General features: G+C 42.9%; 1 protein-coding gene across 4 annotated transcripts; it reads right to left on the reverse strand.

Moving 5' to 3' along the window:
• Positions 1–1412: 1412 nt before the first annotated feature.
• UPF3A (UPF3A regulator of nonsense mediated mRNA decay) lies at positions 1413–20540 on the reverse strand. Of its 4 annotated transcripts, XM_070408533.1 has the most exons (11): positions 20277–20535; positions 18971–19077; positions 16754–16860; positions 14717–14815; positions 14483–14593; positions 13722–13777; positions 13478–13636; positions 9730–9890; positions 7636–7933; positions 4786–4971; positions 1413–3532 (listed from the first exon to the last, which is right to left on the reverse strand). In XM_070408533.1, the coding sequence occupies exons 1-10, from the start codon at positions 20481–20483 to the stop codon at positions 4816–4818; spliced, it is 1461 nt and encodes a 486-aa protein (XP_070264634.1). In that variant the 5' UTR covers positions 20484–20535; the 3' UTR covers positions 1413–3532; positions 4786–4815. The 4 variants fall into 4 exon arrangements, with proteins under 4 accessions (XP_070264634.1, XP_070264633.1, XP_070264635.1 ...); XM_070408532.1 differs by lacking the exon at positions 1413–3532 and having other exon boundaries at positions 3786–4971; XM_070408534.1 differs by lacking the exon at positions 1413–3532 and having other exon boundaries at positions 3786–4968; positions 20277–20534.
• Between the last annotated feature and the right edge of the window lie 1676 nt (positions 20541–22216).

A 22216-nucleotide genomic window follows, 5' to 3' on the forward strand; every position in this document is an offset into this window, starting at 1 on the left:
CATTTAATTTAGTCTGCTATTGCCCCCTCTGTTGAATTTTTCAGTTTAGTTACAGGCAGTCCTCGAGTTACGTCGGACTCCACGTACGTTGTTTCATGGTATGTCGCCATCTCCCATTTACAATATTTATAAAAAAAAATTCCGTCATTTTGACGTATATACATATGTACTTTATGTTTTTTATTATTTATTTACCACAAGTAAAGGCCAGGAATTATCTTTATTTTAAATTTTTTTTACTGTTTCACTTCATTCCTGCTGTGTATGTGCTCCACGTGGATGACATAGGTGCTTATATAGGTGGGTGCCACTTACAGCGAAAATCGTGTTACGTAGGAACGGATCTCCGACGTAACCCAAGGACCTATTGTATTCTTAATCTCTGTTTCTGTTTGGTACTTTTTAATATTATCAATCTGTTGGCATTCTTATTTTGTTCATGCATTGCTCTCCTGATCTCAGTGACCATCTTTTTCATTTTGTAAATCCTCACTAGAGGATATTTTTTCCATTGATTTTCAGAGAGTGGGCGAGAGGGGAGAGAGAGAAACATGGATTGGTTGCCTTCCACATGCACTCCGACAGGGTGGAGAATGAGCCTGCAACCCGGGTTTGGCCCTTGACCAGGAATCAAACCCGAGACCCTTCAGTGCTCGGGCCAACGGTCTACAACTGAACCATGCCAGCCAGGGCTCAGTGACCATCTTTATGACAGTTATTTTGAGCTCTCTACTGGGTAAATCACTTATCTCCAATCCATTACGATCTGTTCCTGGAAATTTATCTTGTCCTTTTGTTTGGAAAATAGTCGCTTATTTCTTCATTTTCCTTGACTCGCTGTGTTGGTTTCTGTGCTTAGATAAAACAGCCATCTCTTCCAGGCGAGAGACTGGTCTCTTGTAGGAGATGAACCTTGTCGATCAGCTCAGCCCAAATAGCTGGTTGCCTCTCAAACTTTATGATTGTCCAAGCCACCATATTTGTTCTTTTTTCTTTTTTTAAAATATATTTTATTGATTTTTTACAGAGAGGAAGGGAGAGAGATAGAGAGTTAGAAACATCGATGAGAGAGAAACATCGATTTAGCTGCCTCCTGCCCATCTCCCACTGGGGATGTGCCCACAACCCAGGTACACGCCCTTGACCGGAATCGAACCCAGGACCCTTCAGTCCGCAGGCCGACGCTCTATCCACTGAGCCAAACCGGTTTCGGCCACCATCTTTGTTCTTAGACTTAGAGGCTCCCAGTAGTTGAGTGTGTACCAAGATCTATCGGTGTCCCAAAGGGGAGGATCCTGTTACCAGACCAAACCAGGTCCAGTTAGTTACTCAGTAGCTGCCAGCCAAAAGACAACTCAGAGATGATTTTATGAGAAGAAACTTTATTCCAAGCCAGCAAGCAAGAACACACCGAGGGCCAGTCCCAAAGCAGTGCGTCCTGAACAAAGGATTGGATTTGTCTTTATTCAGGGGTATCATGCATAAACATTGTGAATTTTGTCATGTGCAGGTAGGGACATTCCTGCACACGTGCAGTTAGCAAACATGGCTATACATATATCGATGTTCAAAAATAGTGGAACATCTCTGCCCCGGGGAGATTTTGTGTTATAATGAGAAAAATTCACGAGGACGTCACTAGAGGGTCCTCCAAGTAGCTTCTGCCAGCTTGGGGCAGATTCAGCCAGATCAACACCCTGGTCCTGCAGAACATTCTGGGTTTGTTTCTGAAAAACAGCTCTTGCAATCATCAATGTCGGGGAGGGGCACAGTATGGAAGGAAGTTTAACTACTTAAGTTTCAGCCTTTCTGTTAAACTCAACAGATTATAGGACATGGTTACACTTTATAAAATCTAGAGCAATCTAAGTGGATTTACAGGTTAATCAGACAAAGTTATGAATTCTAAATAAAAGTTAATCTATGCTAGGCTACCTGCTAGGCTGTGTGTATAGGTTAGATGACAATCCCCGTCAGCTTCCACATGCAGGCTGATTAGGAGCTGGACCCTCAGGTCGATGTGAGAGGATGCAGTCAAATCCCTTGCAGGGAGGAACTGAGAGAGGTTTGTGTTCTTTTTTTGCTTGCTCTCCTGCACACCTGTAAAGAACTGCTTCTTTGTTTGAAATAGTCCCGGGGGACTTGTGAAGGCAAGCCCTGCTCTGTATTAGAGCTGGGTGATCCAGGGGCCAACCCGCAGGCAGGAGCCACAAAAGCTGACGCACCAGCTCCCTCCAGAGATGTGCTGGCAACTTGGTTTGATCATTGGAGTGAGCTGGAGGGAGAAGGTGGGGACAGGGCCCACCAGCTGCCCCCAGCTCCAGGGAGGATTGCAGTCAGTACTTGGATGTGTGCTAATGAGAAGCCGGCCCCTCGGGCAGCAGTTTGTACTCCAAGCTCTTCCAGGAAAATTCTGGGAGATGGACGTTTGTCTGCTCCTCTGTGCTGTGCCCTGGGTGACAGCAACAGCAAGTACCCATGCACTCATGAAGAACTGCTGCTTGGTTTCCTACAGTCCTGTGGTTCTCATGGATGCAAGCCCCACGGACTTGCAGAGCTAGGTGTTTTGGGGCCCCATCCCTCAGGTGAGAGCCTTAAAAGTAGATGTGAGATATGGGGACCCTAGGTTCTCCTCAAGGACAAGCTGGTAATTGGGGGTTTCCTTCTGGTTGTATGGTGTCTTGCCAGGATTGGGGTTTATGGTGAGAGTGTGTCTCAGACTTACCTACTTGGTTCTCCCTTGGTGTAACAACTTTTTTATTTTATTTTTATTTTTACTGATTTCAGAGAGGAAGGGAGAGAGAGAGATAGACACATCAATAATGAGAATCATCGATCGGCTGCCTCCTGTACGCCTCCTGCTGGGGATTGAGCCCGCAACTCAGGCATGTGCCCTGACCGGGAATGGAACCATGACCTCCTGGTTCATAGGTTGGTGCTCAAACACAGAGCCACACTGGCTGGGCTTGGTATAACCACTTTTATATTAAGACTAAGGTATTATTCTCCTTCTCACTCTGATCCTCTCCTGAGTGTACAGTGGAGTTTTCCAGAGGCTACATAATATGCGGTGATGTTATTACTAGGGCAGTAAATGGAACATGTGTTTATGTATTCTTGTGCTTTAATATTTCTGTTTTAATTCTGAATACGGTAAACATCAATAGATGTAATCTAGTTGATAAACAAAAGTTCTGGGACTGCCAATAATTTTGAAAAATGTAAATAGCTCCTAAGACCCAAATGTATGAGAACTATTGTTTTAAACCACAAATTTTGAAAATGAGCTCTAAAGATCTCCATGTCTTTGATCACGAAAATACAAACAAGCCAATAAGCCAACAGAACCAAGACGGGGGCCTTAGCAATAAGATTTACTATGTCCTGATCTCTCAGGTCGGGAAATCTCCAGATCAAAGCCAAAATGAGAAGCAAGGACCGCAGCTGCTCACTGTTCAGGAGATCCAGTCTAATGCATCCTCTAAGCAGGGGTCAGCAAACGATGGTCCACGGGTTAAATATGGCCTGCTACCTGTTTTTATAAATAAAGTTTTATTGGATTCATTTATGTATTGGCTGCTTTCTCACCACAACAGCAGTTTAGTAGGTGTGACAGAGACCATATAGCCTGCAAATTGTAAAATGTTACTATCTAGCCTTTTCAGCCAGGGTTGGCTCCTCTGATCACTTGGACCTGGCTGAATCCACAGCAAGCCCTTCTCTCCCCTCCCTCACCAAGTTCTTGGAGCTCACAGGTAAAGAACAAGAACATAGCAATGCCATAAAACTGTGCCCAACAACTCGATGTTTTTAATGATGAGTCATTCTTAGTTTTTTGACAAACATTTCCTATTTAATAAGGAATAAATATAACAACAAAACAGTCATATAGTTAAAGTACATTTTAAAAAGCAAGATTATATTGTGTAAAATTCTATGTAGGAAAAGTACAATAACTGGACTTCAAATCTATAGCTACTAAAATTTTTACTTAGGTTCAAAACACAGCACCAAAAATACCCAGACATTTTAAAACTTCACTAAAAGGAAAAAATATTATAGAATGCATACTTGCAGAAAGCTACATAAAATCACTTTAAAATTACCTCAGGCTGCAAAAAGAAAAAACCTAAATGCTGTACCTAAATTATCCATGTCCCAAAATAACGCCATTTGTTAGCAATTCTTAAGCTATAATGGTTATAAACCACAAGTACATCCATCAACAGAATGTCAAACTATTTTGATCAAGTCAGTGGCCAGATTGTTAAAAGGGCCATAATGAAAGCTGTGGGGCTTCACAGTGTTAGGTTCCTATCCACGGGACTACAGTACAACAGACTTCCTGGAATCTTAGGACAGAAGGCGCATATGTGGCTGAATTACCAGGATTATAATGGAATGAGAGCTGCTCACGTCCCAGAAACAAGGGCTCACAAGAAGCATAATGAGATATAAATCCCAACAGATTATTTGCTTACAAATGTATAAAATACAAAGTGTAAGCTATTCCTACAACATGTTTAAAGTGCTTCAGAATTCATGCTGTTTTGGTCATGCTCTCCTACTTTCCCACAGAGATTGTTTTCTCTGTTGTGGCTAAATGATACACAGAAGTTCACACTAGAAGTGGTAAAATCAAAGAAAACTCTGTTCAATTTTTTAAAAGACTGTTTCTATGCCACCAGTTTCTAGATTCTTTGTAAGGAGTAGATTCACCTTGCAGGTTATATTCCAGACCCTTGTATACATTTCTAATCCATGCAATTTGGAATACGAGCTCACCCTTGTCACAACCGTGGCATGCCCGCTGACTCATTCTGCCTCTTTGCTCTTCTTGGAACCAGCCCCTGCTGAATCTTCTGCCTCAGCCCTCCTCCCATCTCGGCCCTCCTCGGAGAATCTTCCACCACATTCGCGTGCTCTCATGCGAGCTCCTGGCTGGTACAGTGGCAAGGCCGGCCGGTCCTGCTAGGATAAAAGGGTGGATTACTCTTCCAAGGGCTGGCAATGCAGGAGGGAATAACATCACTATTTCTAGGGACTGAAGATCTTAAATATCTAAAGACTATCAGTCTTACAGCTAAAAATCAGCCTTTTTTCACAGCACTCTCTCAGAAACCAAGCATTTCAAGGCAATAAAAAGCCATGAAAATACAGTTACTACATTACTCCTCAAACCTACAACACTCTGTGGAAACAGTACACCATGGCACTCTCCTGCCAGTCTGAGAGATGACCAGTCAACACACACATCTTAGTCCCACAGAGTCGCCAAGGAGCGGACCTGAGTCCGAAACAAAATGAGTCACGGCCCCTCAGAGGGCTCTTAGAGTGCTAAACAGAACAGTTATGAACATTCATGTGGATTATTTCTGAACTGTCCCCTTCACAGAAAATACCCATCATCTTATTAAACTCTTAGAGGTGGTGGAATAAACACAAAGACTGAATAAGGTACACAAAATGCACTTAAATAGCTTCCAGGCACAAGGACAGTGAAATGAGGGAAGGACAGTGTGATTCTGAAGGCTGGGACCTACACTCCCAGTGGGAACAACTGCTCCTCAGGAAGGCCAGCGCTCCAAGAGAGGGAGGCAGCAGCCCCATCCCAGCTCAGTGCTCCTTCCCTGCCTGCGTGTATGACAGAGCACCAGCAGCCCTAGCCTTTCCATGCCACCTGGAGTGCAAGGACAGTGCGACTCGCTCGGGTGGGCAAGTCCCACTGGTGTTTTACCTTTACCCTCTCCTAGGCTGTGTGTGGAGGCCGCACAGTCACCACCTGGATTTATCATAATAATCTTAATATAAGCCTGGCCAATGAGAAGAGTGGGAAAGGGTTCAACAGGACCCCTGTGTAGGCCAAGATGCAGGCTTGACAACCCACCATCTCCCGCGCCAACAAGCTGGCTCTGTTCTTCACCAGGGTAACATGTACAGAGTTTGAAACTGACCCTAAAAGCACATCATAACCTGCCAGGTCTGGTACGAAAGGAGCTATTACCCACAAAGCACTTTATCACTACTACCACACTGCAAACTTAATTGACAGGAGTCATCGCAAGTCCCACACCTACAGCTGTGCAAATACCCAAATCACTCCATTGCAAAACAAGTGCTCGCAGAAACAACCCCCATCAATGAGACTCATGGCTGTACTTGGTGTACCCAAGGTCAAGGCAGCTACAGGAACCCTTTGTGATACAGACTTGACCAGTCAAGGGTGAAGCTAGAAGGTTCTGGCTTTTCTGAAGATCTCCCTTGGCTTTACTGGAAATACTTAGAAAATCAACATCACTGAAACTTGGATGGATCTGACGGGAATCATGCTGAGTGAAAAAGCCAATCTCAAAAGGTTACATACTCTCTGTTTCCGTTTATATAGTGCTCCTGAAATCACAAAGTCATAGAGACAGAGAACGGAGTGGCTGCCAAGGGTCAGGAACGGCAGGAGGTGGGTGTGACCCGCAGCCTCAGACCCATCTGCTCACCTGGAGGGCAGGCTTTGGGGGACTGACAGCATCATGGGGCCTGGCCCTGGAAGGGAGATGAACCCATTTATAGCACTTCTCCCTGACAATGCGATCTGAATGCAAATTAACCTCAAATTTCTGAAAGAAAATCTGTTTGTTGGGCTAAGTGGGCAATCTCAATCTGATTGTGCAGGTCTAACTTCTGGGTGTTTATGAGCCATCTGATTGTCCATTAATCATCAGATGCTGTTAATAATGGAAAAGAAAGCTTCATGAAATGTTGTTAATATTTTCCTTACTGTCTTAGTGGTAAATCTGATAATATACCATTATTTTTTCTCAAGCAAATAGTATGAAAGCGCTAGTTTTATAATAAATAAAAGCTTATTTTTTTCCTGGTAAAAAGATGATGGCTAGTTCTATTTTTCGATTTGTCATTCAGCACTTGGCGCCCACTAAGTGGACAAGAATAACTGCTCTAGCAAATACAGGTGCAGGGCAGTGCACCCTCTAAGACAGTGGTTCTCAACCTTGGCTGCACATTAGAATAACCTGGGAGCCCTAACCGGTTTGGCTCAGTGGATAGAGCATCGGCCTGCGGACTCAAGGGTCCCGGGTTCGATTCCGGTCAAGGGCTTGTACCTTGGTTGCGGGCACATCCCCAGTGGGGAGTGTGCATGAGGCAGCTGATCGATGTTTCTCTCTCATCAATGTTTCTAACTCTCTATCCCTCTCCCTTCCTCTCTGTAAAAAATCAATAAAATATATTTAAAAAAAAAAAAAAAGAATAACCTGGGAATCTTTTTAAAATCCTGATTTCTGGGCCTCATCTTCCGGAAATTCTGTTTCTTTGTTACTAATAGTGTGGCCCCACCCCATAACAAAGAAACAGAATTTCCGGAGGATGGGGCCTAAAAGTCAGGATTTTAAAAAGATTCCCAGGTGGTTCTAATGCGCAGCCAAGGTTGAGAACCACTCGTCTAAGATAACGCAGGATCCAGAGTCAGAGATTCTAAACCTCAGGCACCTGTGTAGATTTTCCTTTTTTAGGTGAAATGAAAGCATTTCTGTTTGGAAGAGCAGTCATAAGCCTGCAAAAGTACAGCTCATACTTTTAGCGCAGACAGATGAATGAGGGATTATCCCAAATGAAGAAAAGAACCTTGTTTCGCACTCTCTCCTTTCTGGGTGCCGGGCTGTCCTCACTCTTCTGTTCTCTCCCCGGTCTCTCTGCTGCTTCCACCGGGACTCCACGGTCCTGGCTCCCCGTCTTCCCTCTGTCTGGGGTGAATCCTTTCCCCGGTTTCATCTCTTCTTCATTTCTTCTTGAAAACTTGTCAAACTCATAGTGAGCTCTAAGCTTTCTGCTATCATCCAAGTGGTATCTTTGTGTTTCAAGTTCTTTTTCTCGAAATTTTCTCTCCATATCCTTTTGCTCTTTATCACTGTCATTTTGTGACCTGTGATTTAATACAAATGATCAGTAACCTTTCATAAACTGCTTGTTGATGACCTGTCTTCCCTTCCAGACTCCAAGTTCCAGAAAAGGCAAGGAACATGTAAGTCTGCCCATCACTTAATGCCAAATTTGCATGCACACACCACAGGCATTCAATAAAAACCATAAAAACTATGAATCAATTGTATTAACACTATTTCCTGTTATACTTGAGTAACACATATGTATTAAGTGGTATGCTAAGGCAACAATTACACATATTTTTAAAATTCTCAGTAAACCTCCAAAATAAATATATTTCCCCCTCATTGCAGATAAAATAAATGAGACTACATGTGGTCAGGTGACTCCCAGTATCCCAAATGCACATCCATCATGAGGCAGAGCTGATAGTGACAGCTTAGTTGCTGCTTCAACCATAGCTAAAACTACCTGACATTTAATAACATTTGTGTATATGTCAAACTATTAAATGAACAGTAAGTAAACAAGTGGCTGGTTAGCTCATTTGGATCTTAAAGTCTTTCCCTCCACCAACCACTGGCAAACGTCCTTACATACCACCTGTGGACCCCTCACGTACAGGTGGCAGGATTGGTGGGGACAAAAAGATCTATAAGCAAAGTGTGAACTGGTGCCAGAAACATGACAAAAGGCAGTGCTGTGTCCTAAGCCAGCGGTCGCCATCCTTTTGGACCTCACGGACCACCAGTGATCTGCAGACCACCGGTTGACAGCTTCGTAAGAAACTGCGGAATGTCTGTAACATAAACCATAATTCTAACAGATCAGATTTGATATCATGTATAAATTAATTTTATATACAAACCAATAAACTAGAACCCACCAAAAAGAGGGAGAGAAAACTTTACATAACTCTATATGCAAGGAAGGCCGTCATAAATCGTTCAGATTACTGTGCTCCTGGGCAAATAGCAGCTTAATCCCATGACCTTGCCCACTGCACCTGAATCCACTTCCAGCCACTCCTGTGAGCGGAACAGCTCTTGCCTCCAGGAGGCTCTGCAGGTGTCCAAATGCAAGGCATGGGCAGGAACCCTGGGTCAGGGGGACAAGAAGCCCAGCTGCATGTGGCCCTACTGACTGGGACATGACCAAACCCAGGGTCAGGGGCAGGACGAAGGGCCTACCTCTGGACAAGCGAATGGCTGGTCTTTCTCTGGATCCTGCACAGACTGCTATGTCTGTCTTGTTCCCAGAGAAGCCCAGGTCCTTTTGTGAGCTCATGTCACGAGCAGGTAAAGACCTATGGGTCACAACACCAGCATCTACAGCTGTGTGTCCAAGTCCATGGGGCCAGAGGGCCGACAACTCCCACAAAGGAACTACAGCACTTAGAATTCTATCTTTTTAGGACAGGAAAACTTTCAGCACCTGAAAGACCAAGTTCTCAAATTCATAATTCCATAGAGAATTGAAGGTCTGGAAGACCAAATGGGCATGATATCTCAGAAGACACAGGAAAATTACAAACTGATAAAAATCACAAGGAAAGGAGACGGGCAAGAAGATCCAGAAGACCTAAAGTGCAGCAACAGAAACCCAAAAATACAGAAGATATTTTTCTGGTTCAAAGATAGATTTGAGGCTACAGACTAAACGGCTTTACCAAGTTCCTAGCATGACCAAAAAGAAACAAGAATGTGGACAAGCATTCAAGAATTCCAAGAATACTATGAAATCTGAGCACTCGTACTGACAAAGGATATATGGCCATGACGGATGACCATCCTGTGATGCTGAACGTGGCCAAAGAAACAGAAGCGCGAGGCTCACTTCTCCCTGCGCTCCTCCAGCGGGCTCTCCCGGGGCTTGGCCTTCCCCACGGCGCAGCCAGGACTGGCTTCCCACTGTCCCTCTCCACTTTCAATGTCCTCTCCAGGTTCTTTTGGTTTCTCAGTGGCTGCTTCCTCTCCCTTTTCTGGTTTCTTAAGAAGCTGAGAAATTACAATGTTAGTAAAAGGTCACTTTAAGAGTGTATTAATAAATAACTTAAACTATATACCAATATTGAGCCCAAATGTCTGCATACAAACAAAGCGAAAGGTCCAATGAACAGGTTTTGGGTTAAACACTAGGGCAACGTTCAGTCGATAAAACATTTTGTGGTTGTGAAAACTGATGTAGGATAGTTAATGTGGTGCCTCAATGCTGGGATTAACGAATAAAGGAATGTCACAAAAGAATGATCTGATTTCTATTTCTATGTTGATACACAGGAGTAGGAAAATGTCCAGAAAGCTTGCAACACTGTGTTCATAGTGATTATTTTTAGGTGACAGAACTGAAATGAATTTCTTTCCTTTCACCTACAGGTTCTAGTTTTTTAAAAATAAACAAGTATTGCCCTTGCTGGTGTGGCTCAGTTGGTTGAACACTGTCCTGTGCACTGAGAGGTCACCGGTCAGGCTCCCAATCAGGGCAAATGTCTGGGTTGCACGCTCAGTCCCCAGTAGGGGGCATGCGGGAGGCAGCTGATCGGTGGTTCTCTCTCACAGATGTTTCTCTCCCTATCCCCTGTTCTCCCTCTCTAAAATCAATACAAAATCTTTTGTAATAAGAAAAAACAAAACAAAACATTTTTTAAAAGCCTGCTTTATATTAATGGCTTTTAGAACAGTTTTAGAGTTTTCAAAACTTATTATTCCCTTTCTTCAAACAGACCTAGAGGTTGCTATGATGTGTTTAATTTAGCATGCCTTTTATGTGCGCCTCCCATCCAGTTAGTTCCCCAGCTCTTTGAAATAAAAGTCAGTTTGTAGAACATAAACGAAAGATCTACTTCTGAAAATTTTGTTCTATTTTTAGGCTATTAATACTAATTCTTTTGGCATTTCTTCACAGACTTTGTTTTTCAGAGTTTTGTTTTTTTAATTTAAATTCTCCAAATCATTCATAAGTCAGAGATGGCCAAATTGAGCAAAGATGCTTGTTAAAGGCTTACTGGGTCAGAGGTGTACTATTAGGTTAGACCACCAGACACTCCTCAGAAGAGAAGCTGTGGGCTACTCACGTCATTGGGTCCAATCTGCCACCAAGATTTTGTTCTACCAGATTTGGACTATAACTTTCTCGTGCTGTGTTTAAGTCTTTCATTTTTTTCTTTATGAAGGATCCTATATTTACTTTACTGACTTAAATTTGTTTTCGTATCTTTGGTTTATTCTGGATTTTAATCCCATTCTCCAAACGGAGTAAGTACATGCTGTACTCCCAATACTTGAAGTCTTACTTAAAACTATACATAGTTGAGCCCTAGCCTGTTTGGCTCACTGGATAGAGCGTCGGCCTGCGGACTGAAGGGTCCCAGGTTCGATTCCGGTCAAGGGCATGTACCTTGGTTGCAAGCACGTCCCCAGTGGGGGGTGTGCAGGAGGCAGCTGATCGATGCTTCTCTCTCATCGATGTTTCTAACTCTCTATCCCTCTCCCTTCCTCTCTGTAAAAAATCAGTAAAATATATTAAAAAAATAACTATAAAACTATACATAGTTGAAATTACAGGCTACAAGTTTCAGTGATTCTTCCGGAAAACTCTCAGATATTGACAAAAGTGTTTCTGAGAATGTGAAGCATTAGGCACTGAGGGAGCTACAACTCTCTGTTCAGAAAGTAAAATGAAAAGGTTAGTGTTCGCACACCTGTGACCATTAAATTTGCATTAAATATAAACCTACTTTGTCCCTGGTCATGACAGAGCTGAACTTCTACAACGACAAAGACCTTTCCTGTAATATTAAGGTTTCATGTTATTTGTTACTTGAGATTAGGTGGGGTCACGTGGCTTGCTTTTTGGCCAGTGAAATGTGGGCACCGGGATGTGTCTGTTTCACATGGAAGATTTAAGTACTAGTGTGCAATCTGCCAAATACACATTCCCTTCCCTTGTCATAAAGATTGTAGGAGCAAATGCCAAGATGTATCCTCCATCAGCCTGGGTCACTGGATGGCTACAATGAGTAACACACAATGGACAAGTGACATGAACAAGAAGAGAATTTGAGTTTTATGAAACCAATGAAATTTTTGAAACTATTTGTTACTGCAGCATAACCTAAGCAGTCCTGACTGATACAAATGCTGATGCGTTTTTGTAGAAATATTAAGAAATCATTCCCTCCATTGCTAGGACACCCCATATGGGAGAAACTGTTTCAGAAGCAAAGGCCTAGAAAAAGCTTTGCTTCCCTTAAAGAACTGGCATGTTTTCTCCTCATGGATAATGAAAACAATGTTTCTGATCAACTTCTTAGTTGATCAGAAACTAATCTATGGCACAATGATGGAGACTGTGATCTCTTCCCCATCCTTTCCCTTTCTACTCTCTATCTTCCTGCAAGCACTGACCTTTGATTATTTTTCTGTCTATCACACAATTTTATTTATTTATTTATTTATTTATTTTAAAATATATTTTATTGATTTTTTACAGAGAGGAAGGGAGAGAGATAGAGAGTTAGAAACATCAATGAGAGAGAAACATCGATCAGCTGCCTCCTGCACACCTCCTACTGGGGATGTGCCCACAACCCAGGTACATGCCCTTGACCGGAATCGAACCTGGGACCTTTCAGTCCGCAGGCTGACGCTCTATCCACTGAGCCAAACCGGTTCTGGCTATCACACAATTTTAATGAAGTCCTATAAGGCACCTTATCCCCTTCATGGAGTGAGTTCAGAAGCACGTTAGGTTGAAACCTAAGCACATCTGAGCAGAACACTAACAAGGAAGGGCTGACTCTAATTTGGGGCAACATATTTTACATAGCAAAAAGTTCCCTCTATACATGAAACCACCCTTCTAAATGAATGCCTCAGGCAAAGGAAAAATTGGGCAAGAGATGCAGAAACCATTTCCATGAGAAACCCAGTTCTATGAGTCAGCCTTCATAAGGCAGGGCTAGTATACATTGAGCCAATGGTTTTCAAATGTGTATTTTTTAGTCAGGAAATATTTTCATGAAAATAAAATGTAGCCGAAACCGGTTTGGCTCAGTGGATGGAGCGTCGGCCTGCGGACTGAAGGGTCCCGGGTTCGGTTCCGGTCAAGGGCATGTACCTGGGTTGCGGGCACATCCCCAGTAGATGTGCAGGAGGCAGCTGATCGATGTTTCTCTCTCATCGATGTTTCTAACTCTCTATCTCTCTCCCTTCCTCTCTGTAAAAAATCAATAAAATATATTTAAAAAAATAAATAAATAAAATGTAAGCAGGAGCCCAATCTATGGTACTTAAATGCAGGGCTCCTCTGAGTGAAGTGCTCTGTTCACACTCAGGAGGCTGGTCCTCCCCCACCCTCCCACCCACTCAGTCCTTCCAAACACAGCATGCCCAAGGAACCCCAAGGGCTCAGGGAACACAGTTTGAGAACTACTATTAAAGAACAGAGAAAAGGAACTATAGTAAAAAAAGACTAGACAAATTTAAAATGTTCCTTTATTTCCAGTGAGCTAAAATACTTAAAAGGCACAATTAGGACAGCAGAACTATTTTTGGAAAAAAGATATGAAAGGTCTCCAAATTACCTTAATCCTTACTTCTTTCTCAGCAGCTTTCTTTTGCTTATCTGTTTCTTTTCTCTTACATTTTTCTTCTTCTCTTTTCTTTCTTTTTTCTTCTTCACGTATGCGTTTCTTTTCCAATTCCCTTCGCCTTCGCTCTTCTCGCTTCTCTTCTCGAATCCTCTAAAGAGGTGGAAAAGTCTGTGCATAAATGGTCTGCGTGGATGTGGTAGAAACATAAAGCATATGCACAAAAGGCCAGACATACCTGCTTTTCTAATTTTCTGTTTTTAATGTATTCCAAAAGAGGTGTGGTTCTTCTAGCTAAAACACAAAAATTGTAATAAAGTATTTAACTAAAAAAATAAGATCTCTTTCCTTTATTTTAAATACTTGTTTTCAATGTAATCTTTAAAATCTTTAAAAAATAAGGAAACTTAATTAAAAAAAGGTGTCTCATGTCTACTCTTGAGTTTCTGGAGACTGCTACTAGGAGGTAACCACTTATTTCTAAGACACACCACTTGCAGGTGTAGGGCTGAAGGCCTGATTCAAACTGGATTCTGGATTCTGAATGGGTTTATCCACTTGTTTGCTTGGCTTGCTCAGGAGGCCTGATATGTTTTTGAACAACAGCAAGATGATCTCATATTTAAGCCACGCATTTCATTTCAGTGGTTGGTCTTTGAAAAGATACTGACTCCAACCTTGACATATAACGCTCCTTCCCGAATACAGCCAGGCACAGAGCACTCAAATGCCTTTTCTACTGTTCAAACGTCACAACTCTGAAACAAGATGAGTATAATATAACTGAAAGCTCAAGCTATCCCATCCACAGATACTCAGAATATTTTCCCAAGCTGCTGTCTTGCAATGCTTTTGTCAAAAGTAGGAAATATTCTACATTTCTGCCAAACCTGTCAAAGGTGTCAATTTTTTGTGAAAGTCATAAAAAAGAAGAAATGCGTATATACTCTGTAAATACATATCTTAATACAGTAAAGAGGTGAAATGAGCAAAACAGACCAATAAGTTCTCTTGTCTTTGCCTCTATGTCTCCCAGAAGAGTTTCGGGATTGGCACTAGTTTTTTCTTCCTCCACACAGTAAGTTTCTAAAAACTTCTTATATTCTGGATCTGTACATTTAAAGAGAAAAAATAAATAAATACACTCCTCCCCATATAAAGGAGATAACCTGCATTTGATAATTGTATTTAATTTGGTAGGTTCATAATCCAGTCCTTTGAAAAAGGACTCACCATCGTCAATGCTTCCGGTTTTGGCATCTTTTTTCTTCAGCTTCTTTTTGGCTATCTTCTGGAATGGAGCGAACTCTACCACTGCAGGGTATTCTAGCCCTTTAACAACAACAACAACAAAAATTCCAAAAATCATTCTGAAATTCTACTATATTCATTTTGTAGAAGAATGATCTAGCTTTCTTAAGAATTGAACATAACAATGAAAATGTAAGTGGTTAAACTATAGTTTAATTATACTTTTAAGCAAGTGCAACCTTAGCATGTCAGACTCCACATTTAAGTAAAGGAGAACAACTGTTTATTAAATAAAACAATTCCTCACATTGTAGTGGTGATTACATGACCGAATACATTTAAAATTCATCACACTATATACTTTAAAATGACGAATTCTGCCATATGTTACTTATACCTCACTAAGCCTACCTCCCCTCACTAAAAAGTGTAATATCTTTAAATCAGTTTCTTAGTCACATTTAAATCGTTTTAATTTTAAAAGGTTTATTCAATTATGAACCTGCCATATGAATTCAAGAAAATTATTTTGCTTTTGAATAGACACGTGGCTAAAAGAGGGGCCTTCAAAGTGTATACATAATATTCAAGTAAGATTTGCTTCAAATAAAGAAGTTCAGATTGAAAGTCACTACAAATTCATTCTGTTGTGATATGGGCGGAGGGCATGCACATAGAAATGATCACTGGGAGAACCTGCTATGCACTTAATAAAAATAGCACATTCTACCTCCATACTGAACCCATTGAGTAATCACTCTGGACTTATCAGGAATGACCAGGTGACTATGATATTGTAATTCTCTCATTTGTCTGGAAGACACACACTACAACATTGGTGAACCACGAAAAAATTATGCTAAGTGTAACAAACCAGCCAGAAAAAGATAAATATTGTATGATTTCACTTCTATGAGGTATCTAGAGTATCTAAATTCATAGAAACAGAAATTAGAAGGGTTGTTGTCAGGGCTGGGGCGGGGGGAGAAATGGGGAAAGTTGATATTTAATGAGTACAGAGTTTTAGCTTTGTAAGCTAAAAAGAGTTCTGGAGATTGGTTGCACAACAATGTGAATATACTTAACACTACTGACCTACACACTTAAAAAAATAAGATGGTAAATTTATGTTATGTGTATTTTACTACAATTTTTAAAAAAGAAAGATAAAAGGCACTTGAATGAATTACCGAATAAATGAGCATTCAACAGAAATGTCAAATAGTTCAAGCACTAAACTTGCTTTTACTCACAGCAAAAATGTCTGGGGGTCACTCTTTAACCACCCCCCCCTCTGGCCCCCCACATGGAAGGGAAGAAAACTCTTGTCAGTAGTTGGGGGTGGGGTGAACTGGAAAGAGGTTGGTTGGTGATGGGTGTATAGAAAACAACATGCTCTTGAAAGTGTACACACATGACAGCAGTGAACACAATGGCTGACAGTCTGACAGGAAAGGAGGAAATAGAAAAAAATGTCATAAGTAGAATCTAAAAAGTACAGAGAACTGGAACCATTTAACGTAGAGGTAAATTACATCGTCTCAGCAGACAACCCTGTTAAACAGGGTCAAAAACTGATGCTCAGTATTACAATCCCTTCCCTCATGGCTTCATCCAGAAATGGCATAATTATGAAGAATATTCTATTTAGGAAGATGCTGATATAAATAAATAATATAGTTTAGAAAATGTTATCAAACATGGGTAAAATAATTTAGTTTGGAGACATAAAAAGCAAAGTTCACTTATCCAGAAAGCGCATTTATATGGAAAAACTTCAATCTCCAATGATAATACATAAATAGGTTATCACTATTACACAACTGTTAGAATCCTTTCCATTTATACATCATTTTAATTTTTAACAAGCATACAATCACAATAACATGATGTATATTTCTGCTTTACTTTAGATTAGTATCTGATAGCTTTTTTATTAACACTCACAAATATTCCAGCATAATGTACTTAATGTACTTAAAGACTGTAACAAAGGGTTTAAAAAGCCAATGACCCAACCTCTGTTGTCAATGAAGATATAGCCATCAAACCGATCTCTGAAAAGAAGAATGTCATCAGGATTTCTAAAATTAATGTATGCTCTTGAGTAGAGATGAGGATAAAGACTGAAATGAGAAATAACAGAGAAAATGGTTAGTAAAAAATAGGACTTCTTTAATTTTGCCTTTGTTTTCCTTGTCTGAATACAACAAAACTACTTCAGATAAAACTTCTTTGTCAAAAGATTCATCTCTCAGTAAATGACAACAATCTGGATATTCTTTAGCAAAAAACAACAACACACAAACAAACAAAACATTAACTGATATCTTTTTCATGACTTGGGAAAGACTCTAGGTTAGTTTCTCTACTGCAGGGGTCCTCAAACTATGACCCGTGGGCCACATGCAAATACAAATATTGTATTTGTTCCCGTTTTGTTTTTTTACTTCAAAATAAGATATGTGCAGTGTGCATAGGAATTTGTTCATAGTTTTTGTTTTTTTTTAACTATAGTCCGGCCCTCCAACGGTCTGAGGGACAGTGAACTGGCCCCCTGTTTCAAAAGTTTGAGGACCCCTGCTCTACTGCATGGAGCCAGGGCTAAAATACTGGTTCTCGGGTTGAAAAGCAAAGTCACGCCTCATCCTGCATCATGGCTGTAATACAATCTAGTTATAATTCCTTCACAGAATAAAATGTTATATTGTGAAAAAGATGGTTTACTGATTTAGAGATCATTTTCAGGTGTTAGAGTATTTACTGTAGCACAGTGAACAGGGTCTACAGAACTAGCCTTTCTCTGCTATCTCACAACCACCAATTTCCTTCAGGGCAGATACTCTAACCTGATGTCACAGATGAGTACACTGAGGCCCAGAGAAACAAGGTACTTTCAGAGGGAGCCATTAGTTAAAAGGTGGGCCTGGGATTCCAATCTGAGCCGGTAGGGGTCCAGTGTCAGCCCTCCTTTAACTGTGCGTTTTTCTAAATTTTAGTCATTTGAATATCATCTTTATGTTTTTTTAAACCATATTTATATTTACCTATTAGAGGTATTTTTTGTTGAATAGACTGACATTATTTATTTTAATGTATTTATTCAAAAGCAAGTTTTATGGCTACCATAAATAAGAACTCATGATATTGAAGATAAAAAGGATAACAAAGATAATAATAAAAACATAGTGAAAACCACTAAATCACAGCTGAACTGTCACCTGTTGAAGGTCTAACCTGAGCTCAGCACTCTCTTTGTTAACAAAAGTGAGATTTGAAAATAAAAAGTGTTGTCAGAGTCATCCATCTCCCAAGTTGTAAAAGGGAACTGAAAACGATATAAACTGAGAGGAGTGGAGTGGAGTCTGGGTGCTAGTGAAGGAAGGGAGCAGAGTGGGACTTCTGGGGCCTGGGATTTCTGTTTCTTTATCTGGTGTTAGTTACATGGGCATGTTCTCTTGTGAAAATTCATCAGGTTATATATCTGTATATTCAATTTACTTTCTTATATCTTAATACATTTTACTTTAAAAAACTACATGAAATATGGTTTGTTGATATTCAAAAACAAAAATTAAGTAATATGTTGTTACTTGGTCTGGTTTTGTTTTTTTCTTAGACTGGTGGTGCCAGTAGAGGCATATTTCAAATCTATTTTAGAGGCCTTTAATGTTCTGCCTACTTAAAATAACTTGCAGAAATAAAGGACTGCTCTGATTTCTGGGAACATGTGGGAAATGGAGATGTCTTCTATTATTTACAACTAGAGGCCCAGTGCATGAATCTGTGCACAAAGGGGGCGGGGGTGTCCCTCAGCCTGGCCTGTGCCCTCTTGCAATCCAGGACCCTTTTGGGGATGTCCGGATGCCAGTTTAGGCCTGATCCCTGCCTGGCCTGTGGGACTGGCCTAAACCGGCAGTTGGACATCCCCCGAGGGATGTAGCAGTATGCCACTGCTCGGTAGCACTGGTGGAGTCAGGAGAGGCTCCTGCCACTGCAGCAGCTGTGCTGGCCAGCCATGAGCCCCGCTTCTGGCTGAGTGGCACTCCCCTTGTGGGAGCGCACTGACCACCAGGAGGCAGCTCCTGCATTGAGTGTCTTCCCCCTGGTGGTCCAGTGTGTGTCATAGCGGCTGGTCGACCAGTTGTTCAGTCATTAGACTTTTATATATATAGATAATTTGCCAGAAAGAGACAATGCCTCTAAGATTCTTAATGTTGGTAAACAGCTTCTCACCTGAGATCCCCAGTAAAGAATTCAAAGTAATCATGTGCAGGCAATGGGTGTAGTTGCTCTTCCAGCTGCTCCTTGGTGAGGCTGGGCGGAAGGCGCCGGATGACTACCTGGGGAAAGGAAGCTGGTTGGGTTTTGTTTCACTCTTACTGTATTAAGCTTTAATTATTTCAATGCTTGGCGACCTATATTCATGCTCAGAGGAAAATCTAATCCAGGAGTCTAGCAAAAACACATATTTTAGGAAAGGTTAAGAAAAACATACATGAGAACTTGGCTGTCATAGGGTAATGAAGCGTGAATAATTGAAAAAGGTTCCCTGAGGTCAGAAAAGGCTGTGCATAACAGTTCTTTTTCATATAATCATTTCATTACCACTGGACAACCCATTGGTATGTCTGTGCCCGAGATGAAAAATAATAGCTTCTCCTACACCCTCTCTGAAGGGTTAAGCTACACTAGAAGGTAAGATCCATGCAGGGAATGTATCCATGCTGGAACGTTTGTTAGCAGCGGTAACAAATCAATGGTGCATCTGTTCTTACTGCCAAGAGGAATGCCACTTGCATTGGACACCTTGCGCCTCCAGTCCAGAGCGTCCACACTGCGGGTCCTCTCCCACCGCCCACCAGGCTTTCCAGCCTCTCTTCCCAGCTTCCCAGGACCTGACAGGACCTTCCCCAAGCTGCACCCCTCCTTTCGTGCCCCTTCCGGCCCAGGTCCTCGACAGTGTGGAGCTGCTGAGCCCAGCGTCTCAGCCCCAATGGGACACGTCCACCTCCAGAGACTGAAAATACGTTTCTTTCTCCCCAAACCAGAAAAGTGCTCCGAAAACTCTGGCTGTAGGAGGGGCTCAGGACGCGCTGCCCCGCCGCTGTCCGCGGTGCTGATACTCTAGTAGCTCCGCCCCGACCCTGTGCCCCCGCCCAGTTCCTCGGCCCCGCCCACCCTCCCAAGGAACGCGCCTTAGCCCCGCCCCGAGCTCCTACCCGTTGGCCCCGCCCACTCTCCCATCGCCCCGCCTCCTCCTCGGTCAGGAAGGTCTTCCTCCCTCGCCCCGCCCCCGCCTCGCTCAGGACCAGTCTTCCCAGGGCGCTGGCTCGCAACGCCCCGTCCTCTCCCGCCCCGTCTCGCGGAAACCCTCCGCCTCCGGTAGCGAGGGCGGCAGCACCCAGCCCCGCTCCGCCCAGCCGGCGTCCTTCCCTCGCCCTCCCGCCGGGCTCAGGACTCTCCTCCCGACTTGGCTCGCCCCTCCACGCCGGCAGGACCCCCACCCTCTCCACCCCGCCCCGCTTCGGGTCGCGCCCACCTTGCTCAGGACCGTCTTCTTCTCCTCGCGAGGTTTGCCTGCGCTGCCGGCACCGCTGGAGGACAAGGCCGGCGGGGCCCCTGCCTCTCGCCGAGGCGACTCCCGGGGGACGTGAACTTCCGCGGCGGACGTCCTCTCCCTTCCGCTCTGGCTCCGCGCAGCAACGGCCACGCCGGAGCCTCCGGCCCCCTCCTTCTCCGAGCGCATCCCGCCCCGGCCGCGGACCCACCGCCGCCTTCCGCCCGGGCCTAAACTTCGCGAGAACTGCGACGCCGCCGCCTCCACTGCACCCCCGCCCCCTGGCTCCGACACCGCCCGCCCCCTCCCCCGTCCGTGTGGCTCTAAGGCCTTCCCGGCTCCCCGCGCAAGACCTGTGACGCCGCGCCCTCGCACGGGGTGGCAGGCACCCCGGGGGTTCGTGGCCTTGGGCGGGGCCGAGCCCCCAGCGCGCGCACCCACCCCTCCAGTGCCCAGGTGCTCGGTCACCGGGAAGCAGGGGGAGGGGGAGATGGCAGACTGCCTGCCCACGCTCTGTGCTGCGTGGACCTCCGAGGGCCCCAGGGCGTAGCTCGTCTGCAGTCGCCGGCACACTGAGGACCGGAGGGCGTTTGGCCCTGCAGGGCTGCATCTGTTTCCCACGGAGAAGAGCAGGCCCTTTGGCTAAACGTTACACACACGTGCTAAATAAACCATTGGCAGCTATTTTTTTTTTTCTTTTCCAAGGAAATCCGAAAGTTTCCCCAGAGAATAGCAATCCTATTTAAGGAGAGTAAATCGATTGACAAACAGCACACATCGGTGGCTTTTCTATACGGAATAAAATAAATGCATCAGCGGTGAGAGCATGAGTTGGCTGGCATAAAAAGTTCATTTTAGCTGTCCGTACCTTAGGAGTTCAGGTGTCAACGTTGACCACTGTCTGGATGGATGGTGGTTCTGGCTGGGTTAGAGTAACGAATAGCTCAGACCCACGACATTCACAAAACAAGACCTAAGGTTGGCAAAAGTAGTTTTTACTCAACTTTTGGAGGGCTCTCAATAGGACAGCAACTAGGCCAGGTTCACATTTGTATATTTTTATTTTACAAACATACAGGCATTACACTTGTTTAGTATAATTTATACATGGAAGTTCTTCATTTTAAAATGCAACGCTTTTTCATCGTTTTTTCATTATACATGTTGGCTATACTTTAATTCATAGTACCTTTCTCCCAAGAATTTCAAGTACAAATAAAAAGGAAATTAGTCTGGCAGCAGGCAGAACTAGGAACTTGAGGGCGGAAAAGAAAAAAAAGGAGAAAAAAAAAGGAAATTAGAGAATGGAGTAACTGAGGCATTAAGAGATCAAGGGAGCCACTGGCTGACCCTGGGAGTAAATCCAGGTTTACTGCAAGCCAGTGCTCCTTGAACCACTAAACCCTGTGAACACACTGGAAATATATTAGTGGGCCAAAAGATTTAAAAAGCAGTCCCCAAACTGAGTTCTCTAAAACTCCACAAAGGGGCCAGGAGCTGTTTTCGGTATTATAAAGTGTAAAGGTATACTATTGAAAACACACCTATTGATAAAGTTGTACAAACTAGACCCAGTTTTCTTTTCTATATCAAAGTTGGTATAGAAAGCCCCGTTATGCAGATCAGAAGTTCTGATGGTCTTATCTGTGATATAAAAAAGGAAAACATGGTTGCCAGACATAATCTTTTTATAGTGAGTGGGAGGTAGGGCAGAGGGGGCTGATGGTGAAAACTGTAAAAAACATTCATTTGAAAAATTTGAATGTTTCAAAGTGTTTAAATACAGAGCATATAGCATATATTTGGACTATCTTTTTAAAAACTGCTATTTGCAAGCCTTCCCTCTCTAATTTCTAACTATAATTTAGATTAAATAATCAGCTAACAGTATTTAATTTGAGCTCTGTAGTGAGATTTCTAGA

The sequence above is a fragment of the Myotis yumanensis genome, unplaced genomic scaffold, assembly GCF_028538775.1.
Source record: "Myotis yumanensis isolate MYYU_CA2020_CCGP unplaced genomic scaffold, mMyoYum1.0.hap1 SCAF_3, whole genome shotgun sequence".
NCBI classification, from domain to species: Eukaryota; Metazoa; Chordata; class Mammalia; order Chiroptera; family Vespertilionidae; genus Myotis; species Myotis yumanensis.

Excerpts from the sequence above, each read along its gene's own strand:
- UPF3A (XM_070408533.1), bottom strand. The coding sequence starts at position 20,483 with ATGCGCTCGGAGAAGGAGGGGGCCGGAGGCTCCGGCGTGGCCGTTGCT. Across the intron at positions 14,594-14,716 it reads AACCGGAAGCATTGACGATG|ATCCAGAATATAAGAAGTTT; the intron begins GTGAGTCCTTTT and ends TTAAATGTACAG. Across the intron at positions 13,778-14,482 it reads AAAGACAAGAGAACTTATTG|CTAGAAGAACCACACCTCTT; the intron begins GTCTGTTTTGCT and ends TTTGTGTTTTAG.